Source organism: Gymnoscopelus braueri (assembly GCF_963280865.1).
Source record: "Gymnoscopelus braueri genome assembly, chromosome: 19".
Lineage (NCBI taxonomy): Eukaryota > Metazoa > Chordata > Actinopteri > Myctophiformes > Myctophidae > Gymnoscopelus > Gymnoscopelus braueri.
The window spans coordinates 21,279,220-21,292,774 of NC_137621.1; the positions used below are offsets into that span (position 1 = coordinate 21,279,220).

At 41.2% G+C, this 13,555-nt stretch overlaps 2 protein-coding genes across 4 annotated transcripts in view; one reads left to right on the plus strand and one right to left on the minus strand.

The window, feature by feature from the left end:
• Positions 1-917: 917 nt before the first annotated feature.
• itgb1bp1 (integrin beta 1 binding protein 1) lies at positions 918-6,929 on the plus strand. 2 transcript variants are annotated; one of them, XM_080413356.1, is made up of 7 exons: positions 918-1,048; positions 1,959-2,114; positions 2,775-2,853; positions 3,677-3,807; positions 4,105-4,197; positions 4,795-4,944; positions 5,114-6,929. In XM_080413356.1, the coding sequence occupies exons 2-7, from the start codon at positions 2,043-2,045 to the stop codon at positions 5,183-5,185; spliced, it is 597 nt and encodes a 198-aa protein (XP_080269482.1). In that variant the 5' UTR covers positions 918-1,048; positions 1,959-2,042; the 3' UTR covers positions 5,186-6,929. The 2 variants fall into 2 exon arrangements, with proteins under 2 accessions (XP_080269482.1, XP_080269481.1); XM_080413355.1 differs by having other exon boundaries at positions 933-1,048; positions 1,983-2,114.
• Positions 6,930-7,513: 584 nt separating this feature from the next.
• The window catches only part of asap2a (ArfGAP with SH3 domain, ankyrin repeat and PH domain 2a), a 68,257-nt gene continuing 62,215 nt past the window's right edge, over positions 7,514-13,555 (minus strand). For both annotated transcript variants that reach the window (XM_080415155.1, XM_080415154.1), the window contains 3 exons: positions 13,444-13,523; positions 12,507-12,626; positions 7,514-9,897 (listed from right to left, as the gene is read on the minus strand). In XM_080415155.1, the coding sequence (XP_080271281.1) occupies positions 9,823-9,897; positions 12,507-12,626; positions 13,444-13,523 (275 nt within the window). In that variant the 3' untranslated portion in view covers positions 7,514-9,822. The remainder of the gene's footprint in view (positions 9,898-12,506; positions 12,627-13,443; positions 13,524-13,555) is intronic.

Consider the following 13,555-nt stretch of genomic DNA (forward strand, 5'->3'; position numbering starts at 1 on the left):
AACACAAATCTTGTATGGGGGTCCCTAGCACACATATATATTAATTAGGGGGTCCTTTCCTACCTTGACATGCAAATGTTTGAGAACCCACTGGTTTAAACAACATTAGCAAACATTAGGAAGCAAGCCTAAATAAGCTACCACTACAGTGCTCATGTAGAAACAAGCCCAAAAAAACGCAACCCGCAATTAGCAATATTAACAAGCGACTTATTAAAAAAAAGTCGCTTATAATAAGCGGACATGGCAACACTGGGGGCGGTCTCTCAACGAGGGCCGTTTCCGGTGCTGAGTAAAAATAGCACCGATGAGAATCCTAGAGGCAAACATTAGTTCCGATAGATTATTTCGTTTTTTATTTTCATTTTTTTTGCTACCATGAGTTTAACCATTTATAATAGTGAATTCACATTTAAACAATAATAATAATCATTAAAAGTAATGGGTGTGTTAGTTCCTATAGTACTAGCAACTTTCCCTATTTTTTTAACAGTGAACAGGGAAAACACTGTGGAGTGAAGTTGAGTGCAGCGTTGCCATGTCGGCATATTATAAGCCACTTTGGGCTTATTTTTCTGTAAAGCTGCTTGTAAATATTGGTAGTTGCAGGTTGCTTTTTTTTGGCTTGTTTCTAAATTAAAGTTGCTTATTCAGGCTTGCTTCCAAATGTTTTAATTAGTATTTAAACCAGTGGTTCTCAAAATATTTTCATGAAAATGTTTTTTTGCCATGCCACAGGGAACATTTGTGTTGTTAGAATGTTTCAAAAAATGTTCTAAATATTCCACATTTTATTGCAAGATTATTATTATTTTAAATAGCCGATGCAGGCCTGGGTTTAAAGTGCTCTTGTGGCTCTAGTTGCTTCTTTTGGGCTTGTTTTCCTAGACCTGGTTGCTTACTTCTCTCACAAGATATGGCAACACCGGTTGGGGTGTGGAACCAGAAAGGAAACCGAAGTGTCAAGTAGAAAGCTAAACATCATCCCGTTAGATTAGATTGATGAACAAAACGTCCCCAAATACAGCCGATCACGTTCCAAACAGAGGTAATAATGTTCCCAGTAATAGTGTGTGGCTGCCTTGTAAAATGTAACGTAACACCCTTTAAAGAAAGTCCTTTCATTTCAACTTGCTGTGTAAAGTCAGTGTGGTGGCTGGGGTGGAGGACGGTTTGTTTATCCTAGCAACGGGGCGATCGCCCCGTTTCTAGGATAAACAAACCGTACTCCACGTATCGATACGCACGAGAGTGATCGTGTTATCTACTAAAGTCGATATAAATATAAATGTGAAGTTTACAGACTGAGGGTTTTCAGTGAAAACCCAAAAGGTACCTGACGTCGATCGATACCTGTTGAATGAGTAGCTGCTGCCTGTCGGCCATAAAATGTTCTATGTGGGTCTATGGACAGTGGTTCTCAAACTTTATAATGTCAAGGACCCCTAAAATTAATGTGTATTTGGCCGTGGACCCCCATCTGAAAGTAGTGTGTGCCAAGGACCCCATACAAGATGTGTGGTGTTAAAAATTTAAAAAAAAGAATGTCAAGATTGTTTGAATGTAGCTGATTTATATATATACATAGGGCCAACTTTGACAGCCTAAATGACAGTGATGCAATTTAAATAATACGTATAGATCAATGTTGGCCCTGGGCATTAAGCAGTGGTGCACAGTATTGAATTGCACTTAAGTACTGTACTACTTATGTGTACATCTTTTGAATGAGTGCAGTACTTTTACTTGAGTATTTCATTATGTTGCATTGCATAGCAGATCTACAAAGCTTTGAGCTTTGTAGATCTATTTTCACTATTATTTATATTTGTTGAACATTTTTGAGAATTTTTGGCAAAATGAATTACAAAAAGTTAATACAGCAATGCATTGATTTTTTTAAAAAAAAGTGCTTTCATAGGTACAAGCATTAAGCTTGTATAACTGATCCATCTCAGGTGTGTCTGTGGTCTGTCCTTCAGGTCAGAGTGGTCTGTCCCTTCGGCGAGCTGGAGGACTGAGGACAATCGACATGGTGAACGATGTTCCGCAAAGTTAAAAAGCGACACAGCAGCAGCAGCTCCCAAAGCAGTGAGATTAGCACCAAGAGCAAGGTACACACACACACACACACACACACACACACACACACACACACACACACACACACACACACACACACACACACACACACTAGATCCTGGAAAAATATGACCAGAAAAGGCCCATATCCTTCCTATTTTTCCCTAATTTATGCTTTGTCACATGGCAGTGGAAAAAGTACTCACATGTTTTACTTAAGTAAAAGTATCAATATCACAATGTAGAAATACTCTGTTACAAGTGAAAGTCGATCCGTTATTAAAAAAATTACCTGAGTAAAAGTGCTCATTGTGCGCGTCGCAACGCATTGTGAGCTTGTAGATCTGCTATTTTCAAATGGCCAAAATATATATAGGGCTGAAGTGGTTAGTGTGTTTTGTAATAATAATCAAAATCTACAGAGTAACTAGTAACTCAAGTTTTCATATAATTGTAGTGGAGTAAAAGTGCAATATTTTCCTCTGAGATGTAGTGGGGTAGAACTTAGTAAAAGTATTGAAAACGGTAAATACAGAAGAAAGTAAAAAATAAAATACCTCAAAATTGTACTAAAGTACAGTACTTGAGTACATGTACTTAGTTACTTTACACCACTGCTTGGGATGAAGCATAAAATGAGATGTATTGTGTTTGGGTGGAGTCTCATGTATTGTGTTGTTCTGTTTGGATAGTCTGTGGACTCTAGTGTGGGTGGACTCTCCAGGTCTAGCACTGTCGCCAGCCTTGACACAGACTCCACCAGGAGCTCAGGTAATTAGACCAGCGGTTCCCAAACGTATTTGTGGCCCACACATCTGACCACTTAACATGGTAGCCTATTGACTGCTGTGTTAAGTGGTCTGCACATGGGTGGGCCGTGCATTTTCAGAGCATGTTTAATTTAATGATCAATCACATCGATTGTGTACCGGCCTGGATCAGTGGAACTAACAGTGTACTTTTAAGCCACAATTAAAACAACATTATCTGGGTGAAAAATAAATACCATGACTACTATTTGTTTTTACATAATTATTCTTTGTATTAAAGGAGAATTTTGGACTAAAGTTTTCTTACCTTTTCTATGACGTTATGATATCTTAGGATGAATGGTACAGTAGAACATTTTCATAACTCCACCCCTGAGCCGCCACAGCTTAAAAGGTGCGCGGATAGGCCTTAGGTTAGATCACATATTTTAATAGTTTTTTTTTTTTTTTTTTTTGTGAGATCTGACGTTCATAGTGACAGAACACTGTCCCAAAAAAAATAAAAAAAATATTATTATTTTTTTGGTTGCATAGTCAGTGTTCTGTCACAATATCTGGGGGCACACTTGCAATATCCTCACGGCCCACCAGTGGGCCCCAGCCCACAGGTTGGGAGTCGCTGAATTAGACTATCTACCATAACCAACCATCCCTTCTGTCACTCTTTTGATTGATTGATTTGATTGAATATTTTAAAGTACAGCAGTGCAACGAGTTAAAAAAACAAAAGGATGAGACATTAAACATTCAACGATCAAACAATAGTGCAACAAACAACGATGCAAACTCTCCATGACCTTCTGTTATGTGACTGATCCCTGTAGGTAACAGCACATCAGAAACATGCGCAGAGTTCAGGGTCAAATACGTGGGGTCCATCGAGAAGCTCCAGTTTGACATGAGCAAGACCCTGCAGGAACCTCTGGATCTCATCAACTATATTGACGCCGCTCAGGTAAGAACCTGGAGACATCTCTGTTATTATGGCTCTTTTCAAGTACAAGAACTAAGCGAACCGCGCCTGCCGTGCCACAAAACAGGTTCTGGATTTGTTTCCGTACGCTACGACTAGGTTTCATATACGGTTCAGATAAAGGACCCTAATTTGGGCCCTGCTCAAGAGGTGGTGCTAACCCTGAGTTCTGGGTTAGTGTATATATATATATAGTATATGGTTTTGTAATGAGATCGTGTTGAACAATGAGTCCAAATATTTAACCCTCAGATAAAATAACACTGTTCTCCTTCATAGCAAGATGGACAGCTGCCGTTTGTGCCTGGTGATGAGGAGATGGTCCTGGGAGTATCAAAGTATGGAGTCAAAGTGGCCTCACTGGACCAATGTGTGAGTAGTGGCTTTCCCTAATACATATCTTTAAAATTAGTTTATAGATTAGCATATTATGCATTATTGCTGGGTCATCGTTACCATGAGTGTAACGGCATCCTCATGAATTAGTTTTTTAAATTCATGCTATGTTGACATCGTTTTCCTCTAGGGAGCTCTCTTAATATTTCTCAGGCTCCCAGTTTCCCCAGATTACTCATGTGAAATTACCGTGGATTATGACTGTATTTATCAACATAACAAAAAAAAGATTCTTCCTCAAATTATTAACACAGCAGCATCAAAATACACATAATACAGTATATCTGGTCTGTTTGTTCTGACTGGCAGGCCCAGTTTAAACATTTCTACAGTTTTGGCCACGATAATGCTTACCGGTAATTTATACTTCCTGCATTGGCTATTAAAAAAAAAGCAGATACGCAAGCTCACAGCGCCGTGTCGTGCTGCGAGCTTGTACATCTACAATTTTTTTTTTTTTTTAAGAATCTTTAAAGTGTGAGAACCACTGATTTAGAAGGCATTTGTAGAATGGGCCTCAGGTCTTAATGGGTTAATGGGAGGAGTAACTTATGTATTGTTTCGGTTATGCAGGATGTGCTGCACCGCCACCCTCTCTACTTGATAGTACGCATGCTGTGCTATGACGATGGTCTGGGTGCAGGAAAGAACCTCTTGGCTCTCAAAACCACGGACACCCAGCAACAGGAGTGCAGTATCTGGGTCTATCAATGCTGCAGCGCGGTACGTGCATTTTTTCGCGTGACCAAGTTTGTCTGGGTGAGCGAGGAGAAGGGGGGGGGTAACGCCATCCATATAAAAATATGACTCCGATGGGACTGGAGCGGCTGCTCTTTTTGCAAATGAAATGATTGATTTGACGTCCCTCCTGCCTTATCGTCCTTTTCTACAGGAGCAGGCCCAGTCCATCTGCAAGGTGCTGTCAGCCTCCTTTGACTGTGCCTTGACATCAGACAAGTCCTGAAAGCCGAGAGAAATGGGAGCTCAGGCATTTTCTAAAAGATGACTTAATGATTGCAAAATCACCAACCGTTTACCAGGAGCATATTTAGAAATGCAACCCTTTTCTATCTTTTACCAAGTATTCCTGTTCTTGCTAACCTTGCTAAACTTAAATTTACAGTATATTTCATTATAAGAAACTGCAGCACAGCCCTTTGATGCTGGTTTTGGTAGAGTTTGCTAGTTGGAAGCATTCAGCAGTTTATGATTCAACCAGCCACTGGCAAAGTCATTTATTTTCCTTGGATGTCTTTCCAAGATATAAGGTTAACCAAAAGAAAGTAAGCCACTACCAGGGGACACAGGTGTTGCCAAAATAACAAACAAAGCAGCTAGGGAAACAAAAGACAGACTGACTAACTAACTCATTTGTAACTAGTAAAACAAAAGCCTGCCTACCTAACTACTCTAACAGTGACCAGCGTCAAAAATACATAGGTGGCAAACACCCCTTACCTAGTGTGCTTAACAAGGTTCTACCTACGTGGTGGCTATGTACAGAGGCCTCTGTCTTTCCAGTCCCAAGGCAGCAGCCTTGGGACAGCCCTCCTCCAGGCTTTTATTTTTTAGCAAAACTAAACAATAAAAGCCTGGAGATCGAGGCTAAGGCAAAGACATAAGGCTGCAGACATGAGCCTAAAAGCTGACAGGTCGAAGGAATAAGAGAGAATGAGCTGAGGTGGAACCCAGCCTTTTATAGACAGCAGATGGTTGTGATTGGATGAAGGTGGGGCCAGGAGAGACAGGGGGAAGAATACATAGAAATCCCAGACAACCAAACCAAACTACGTGGAACGTAACACTATCCCATCCTCCTAGTTTCAAGCCCAGATTTGCTATGGAATTATCTGTTTTCTTAACTTTTTTTAACCTCAGTTCTTTCTTGACCTTACCAATGAAACCTTGTCAAGGAAAGGAAGAGGGTTGCATTTGTTTAAATATCCAAACACGTTGGTCCAGTGTTTCACAGTCCAAACATAACTTATTTAATGTAAATAAGTACAGTCGGTACATAATGTTTTAAACCATCTATAGCAACTGTGCGAGCAGCAGATTGTAATTAGTGGGAGGCATTACATATGACAATAATGAAACTATATGGTACAGGGATTTCAGAAGATGCTAATCCTTGCTTTTTGGGATGGAAGTCTGATGACATGAACCCCCGTTTATGTCCCTCAGAGACCTCACTGATTGCACTTATTTGAATACAACAGTTGTCAGATTGATACATAGTGTATAGCGGTCGCTATATGACCACAAGGTACATCACAAAGATACTATAACTGCACCCCATTTTACATTTGGCATGGGGAATGTTTTATTGTAAATGTTATTCTGATTTGCTTTTAATGTCATTTCCCTTTAACTATGCTGTATTACAAATTCCCAAAAGCTTACCTCACTCCAAAAATAAGTATTGTATCGTACGTTTCAAGAAAGTGATTGATTACATTGTTTAGGTTTACCAATACCAGGTGTGTACTGGCACCGTGTCAACAGCACATGAATAGGTTTGTGGACGAACTTGTGTTACTGTTTTCTGGTACTCGCATATCACCGACTGCACATTCTATATAATACGATTTGTTACATAGTAAAACAGTAAAAGTGTTCATTTAAGTTTAAAGGGATACTTCACTCTCCCGACGGGGACACATTTAAAAAAAATATTAAAAATAAATGAAAAAAGTTATGGAAAATTCATGGCCCCCTCACGCATTAGAGTGTCCTACTAATGTGTGAGGGGGCCATGAATTTTCCATAACTTTTTTCATTTATTTTTAATATTTTTTTTAAATGTGTCCCCGGCCCGAAAGTGAAGTATCCCTTTAAATACCTGTGTAATTTTCTCCTGTGTACACTGTTCACTTACTGAGTGAATTGTACTCCTTGGTTCATTTGGGATGGAACTTACAATGCAATTGCATAATTTGATATGGTACAATAAAGGAATGTCCTCCTATTTGATAAGAGCCTTAAGATTTTTACGTCATCCAATACGATTTGTTTGGTATTCAGAAACCCAACTGGTATCTTGGGTTACTATAAGTATTGTTTCAATACAACATAATTCATGTGTCTTTTGAAAACTCCAAGCACCAAGATCACCTCTGCTCTGTCCCTTTTGGTTACTCCCCATCAGAGGGAGCTCTTGAAACACCATAGTCTTTTCTTTTAGGCTCCCCACATGATTGAATCATTGAATTATTGTATGCTCATCCAAAAGCCAGAGAGGCGGACATGCTTGCCATTCAAGGGTTTGTGTGCAAGACTATAAAGACAGATATGACAAATTATTTCATATTTTATTATTCCAGTTTCAGTTTCCCACTTATTTGCACATTGGAGTTAAGCGTCAATCCATGGTCAAGAGTGAAGGGAGTTATATTCTCAGTTGCGCACGTGTGCGTCTGTCAGTTAAGTGTTGTAGACACACACACACACGCACACACACGCACGGAGGTCCAACCTTGTAACTTTTCATCACCACAGTGCATTAAAAGACATTTACTGCCAAGGTTAGCTCTTCTTTTTTTACATTTAAATATCAACAAACAAAAGGTCTATTTACACATATAGATTAAACCTTCCCATTTCCAGTGAGTTAATATGAATGATAATGAAGAGACAAGTGTGTCAGGTATGATTCACATGAGTCTCCTCATATTTCACAAACCATGGAAGGCTCTCGTTTCAGGATAAATGTCTAAATATCAACATATAAACAGAGAGAGAGAGAATGAGGGAGAGAGTTGCTCTGCAACCAAAATCAAGTTAATTACATAAGAGTGCTCTGCAAGAATATTACTTTCATAACACTAAGACTCATAAACTCATCTTTAATATAATCATTTGGGACCAAGGTGACCTCCTGCAAATGAACGCAAGATAAGTCTGAAGCTGTATGAAAGAAGCCGTTCTTTCTGCAAGGATGTAAAATAGTGTGAAATAAATATAGACTGAATTACTGAACATTTGCACAGTAACACAGAACAGCAATCTAGTCTGTGAGCGTGTTTCTCAAAAGGCAAGAGGGGGACCGAATACACGCTGCACTGGTTCATGTGTTTTTTTTTCATTCCCTCACTGTATTTTTCCCCCTCAGTTGCTGTCACTTGGATGTTTTTAATGCTCAACTCATGTTACTTATACTTCATTGTACGACGGTGTTGCATGTCCAACATAACTGATCTATAAGCTCTCGATGCAACACATTATGAGCTTGTAGATGCTGCTATGTAGGGCACACGACACTGTAATACGATGAAGTACACATCAGGCTTTAGACTGGATACACACACACACATGTCCACAAATGTCCTTTTCTAATAAGGCAGGTGACAGGCGAAGGGAAGTGTAGACCTAGCCTGAGGCGATAAGCAGAAACCCCACAGCCAACAGGAAGAATGACAGGTTCAAGTATAGGTGGTTTCCTGACTGGTTCACTTCCAGTCGTAGCCATCAATAAACCTAAAAATAGCAAGGGAGGAGGAACTACAGTGTGCTGCTATTATAACAGATATTATTCTCCACACGCAAGTAGTATGGGAACAACTAGTATCTGTAGCTGAAAATAGACGTGGAGGAATGACGGACCGAAGAATACAGTAGCTCATGGCAGATATGCGACGCCGAGTTCATCTGCGGTTCTATTACTCTCATTCACATGGAGAAACACATTGCACAAAACACACACACACACACGCGCACGCACACGCCCTCTCCACAGTGGAGAGAGAGAGTGGGCTCTCCCAGGTGTGACGATTTGGAAGGCTATTTTTACATGCAGCAGAGTCCTCCCCCGCCACCACCACACCCCGCCGCCTTCCGATGCCAGTCTGTCTTTGAAGCAGGGACAGGAGGAACTGCTTCGAGGGCAGCCACTAGCATATTCCTGGGTTATAGCACCATTTAGAAAAGTCTGCCGCCCTGCGTTATTAGCAGACCGCTATAGGGTTCAAAAAGTGTCACCTATAAGCACTTCAGCAATTTAAGTTGTTCATGCGCAGAGGTGGAATGTTAAGCACGTTGATTATGTATATTCACATTTACAGTTACTACTGCGTTTAAATACATTTCTGTAGTCTTTCTCCGTACGACCTTTTTTTCTTTTCTTTTACAAAGCACATTCTGTACAATGCACCTGAACAGAAGAATATGGTAGAATGGAATACTGTAAGAGCCTTCATTACGTCAAATATGTTGTCTTATGTTGTAACCAGGATAAAGAAGTGGAAAGTGCATTTATTGCGAGAGGTCATTTACTACAATCATCATTTTTTTAAATGTTATAGTCCGTGTCACAACCAATATAAACAACAGACATTAAAACCCCATATAATCCCACGAGTCCCTGGGATCTGGTCATTAAGGAGTGACATCAGGACTTCCTGCAGTGGTTCTCTTCATGGTGTCAGAAGAGCCTCGCTGTGCTGTAGCCATGGTGATCACCACGGTGACGACTGCTCTTTTGCACAGTTTCAGTTCTAAGAAGTTTTCTAACGATGGTAAGATGATGATGGCGGGGCCTCACGTATCAGCAGACACAGGAAGTTGGGGGACTCCCAGTGCGTCATGTGACTCCAAGGTCGCATTTCAGTCAACAATGAAGTGAACAAAAGTAACAGGGAAGGCTCCTCTTCTCATTGGTTCACCTTCTATGTGGCCCAGCTGTGAAACAGGAAGAGAGAACAGATCATTAGCTGATAATACGAGATGCAGTATGTCAAACGGACACACACACACACACACACAGACAGACAGACAGTGTGGCAGCAGTTAGGGGTTCAGTATCTTATCTAGTAACCGCTTTACCTCCTGAGCTAATCACCCCATAGCGTTTTTGGTTTGATGTCAAAGAAACACTCCATCATTTGACCAATCTAATCTAATCTACATAATACATTTGAACTAATATAGTACCAAATAACCTCTAATGGAGTATGGATACTACAGTACAGTGGAGTATGGATACAACAGTAGTGGGCTAATCATAACCATTATTTTCCCAATGAAAATAAATATTTTGTATGGGGTTTTGCTCAGAATATTATCTTGATTGCTAAAAGTAAACAGACAGTAATGAAAACTTGACTTAATATCTCCACTTAAGTCATTTTAACCCATTTAGACCGGGTACCCCTATACGCTATACCTTTCAATCCGGGAACCCTTTTTGGGGTAGTTGTTGCTATGTACAGTATTAGCAACATAAATATTTTCAGAAAACTTTTAGAATCGTCCTCAGGTCTAAATGGGTTAAAGCTAAAGGTGTTTTATTTGTGAAAAATAAATTGTCCACGGCTGTGCAAATGAATACAGGCCACCATAGAAATACAGTACAATACTGTTAATAATCAACAAGTAACGTTATGTTATCACAGTCATCTGTCCAAACTGATGATACATAGTAAAATCCTAGTTAGTTTATCCATTTGTAATCTCTCAAGAACAGATTCTGCTCTGTGTTGGAATCTGTCGTGAAGGTTCGTCATAACGTGTACATACTGGGCTACAAGTGGGCGTGCCTTCAGATCAGGAAGCAGGCCGCGCTTTACCCAATCAAATGTAGTGGGCGGGATTTACGTGTCCGCCGATCATTCCCCACTCGAAACCAACCGAAACTAATTTAACAATAGCGTCCGCGGAGCAGACAAAACCACAAAAAGATATTCACATCTTAACTTGCTCTTTTATCATAGAAACAAGTGGGCTTATAACCAAAACGATCCATGTTCTCTGGGAGAAGTGGTGTTAGTGTTCCGTGTAGAAATATTGTTAGTGGGAATGAAAACATAGTCGCACCACTGGAAGTGAAACGCTGAAGGCAGACCAAAACCCTGGTTTCCTTGCGCACGGGTGCTACGTCGTCATTGTCCCAGAGCCAAGTGAGATAGTACAAACAGCAGAGGGCACTGTTTTTCCTTCTCATTTGGTTCTGGGTTCCCAGATTGATCCATTTGTAACTCATTACATTTGTAAGATTGTGTACAAATGTAACCAAATGTAACCAAATGTAACCAAATGTAACCAAATGTAACCAAATGGACCCGTCAATGAACCCGTAAGGGACCATTTAACTTGATTTACTGTAACCTCAGAATTAGATTAACACTGAGGATCTTACTGATTTACTGCTGTATAGTCTTGCTACAAGGGAACCCCCACTACACGCACAAACAACCACATACCCTTTTGGCACTGCAATGACCTCTGCCAGGTCAAAATGAATGTCAGTAGCAACGTGTGGTATTGCATTTCCTAGCTATTTGGACATCTTAGGTCCGGGTCAAGTCCTGCAGAGTGGCCCCAATCATCACCGCAAAACAACCACTGTGACTTGACTTCAAACAACGCGCCTTAGTGGTGACTTACTGCTTTAACATTAACACAGCATGATGCTTCCTACCACTACTGAATGTAGGACAGGGAAGAAGGAAGGCTGGGACCTAGGGATTTGGACTCCATGACACACAGGTCCTCAAAGTGGGGTCCGGGGACCCCCAGGGGACCTTGAGGGGGTTCCAGCGGGTCCCCAGCAAAATGAGAAGCAATTTAAACACTTAAGCCCCATTAAAAATTTCAGCTAGTTGAAAATAGCCCATCTACAAGCTCACAACACGTCTATCGACATGTTGTGAGCTTGTAGATCGGCTATTTTCGAACAATGTTGACAAATCTTCTCTTATGGGGGTCCCTGGCACAACAACTTTTCAAATGGGGTTCCGTAGCCAAATACATATCAATTTGGGGGTCCTTGACATGAAAATGTGCTGAGAGCCACTGCCCTAACAGGCCGTCCACACAGAGAATGAAAGAGTGACTAAATACGGTCATATTATGCGGAGGTGGCTCGCAGGAAAACAAGCTGCAGCTGGTCTGTGTTCAGACTCGGGGCTCAGCAGAGGAAGGAACAGCAGAGGGGGGGTATGTGGGGCGGGGGGGGGGGGGGGGGTTATTTGGCCAGAATGAGGTCATCGCCTTGTGCTTTCGGCCACCATGGTTACTGGGAACTCTCACGCATTGAAGTCACTGGATGTCGTTTGTGAATGGGCCGCATTTGGGGCCTGTGCTGGACTGGAATGCCTTCAGTACCGTTTTGTTCTCGCGTCCAACGGGTGCACGAGGGGAAGCGAATGCATGCACAAGCGATACAAAAATAAACAACGAGGGGAAGCGAATACAAAATAAACACGTGCACACGCGAGCACGCGCGAGCACGCGCGCTAACAACTCGCGCTACGTTTTCTGAGCTAGATGCGGTGCGAGGAGACACTCACCCACCACTCCTGGTCCTCCTCCCCGTCCACCACGATCACCTCCCCCTCAGAGAAGGTCAGCTCGTCTGGATTGTCTGCTATGCAGTTATAGATGGCTTTCACTCGCTTTGGCCTCTGCTTCTGAGAGACACACGTGCACAAATGCACAAAAAACAGACACACTTGTTGGTTCAGGTTCATAGAAGAGAGAGTTATATGTTTAAAGTTCTAAAAATAAAAACTGACTCCGAGCTGAAGACTTAAGACCCTGTGGTTTTAGTCTGACTGAGTGAAAATTGTGCAAGGCATAAATCAGCTTTGAGACAAAGACAGAGCAAACCAAAGAGAAATGCGCAAGTGTAACAGTATTCAATGGCTAACTATGTAGCTGTTGTCAGCCTTCAGTAGTTGAAGTCAAGTAAAGTTAACCACTTGAACCTTATATACTTCATTGAGCAGGGTCCCCCCCCACTCTAAATATCTGTTGAAAAGCAGATCTAAACCTCAAAACAGGTCTTATTACAATGAGGACTATTTTAGCTGAATGTACACCTATTTTCGCAGAATGTTTGCCTATTATTAAGACATGCTCAGAATAGGGATGCTAAGGTTCAAGTCATTAATGGAAACATTATTGCTAGCCTGTAGCATAAGTCAGAGGTCTAGAAATATAAAACTGATTCAAACCGTTCCCTACTTTCATTACATTGTTAACTTTTACTCCTTGCACTGCATGTCCCCTCAGGGCTACACTACAGGAAGGAAACATGCTGCATAACTGGACACTGGAAACATTCAGACAATAGGTCGACATGCAGAGCAAATTAGAACTGCACTGTGCACACCGACTTACATATCTATGGTCAATTCACTCCTACCGAGCAAAGCCAATAGTTACTCAATGAACAAGCACTCCACAATACATTAATGGACCAGGTGGAAACAATGACAAACTTACAGGATAGGCTTTCCGAGGCATGGGGGCCGGAGGCAGAGATTGACCTACAGAGTTCTGGGGGCTACTCGGCACTTCCTTTGCTGGAAAAGGAAGAGGAAATGCCATCAGAGTG

Bases quoted from the DNA above. Each gene is read 5' to 3' on its own strand.
- itgb1bp1 (XM_080413356.1), top strand. From the start codon at position 2,043: ATGTTCCGCAAAGTTAAAAAGCGACACAGCAGCAGCAGCTCCCAAAGC. The intron at 2,115-2,774 runs GTACACACACAC...CTGTTTGGATAG, and splicing joins AGATTAGCACCAAGAGCAAG to TCTGTGGACTCTAGTGTGGG. The intron at 4,198-4,794 runs GTGAGTAGTGGC...TCGGTTATGCAG, and splicing joins TGGCCTCACTGGACCAATGT to GATGTGCTGCACCGCCACCC.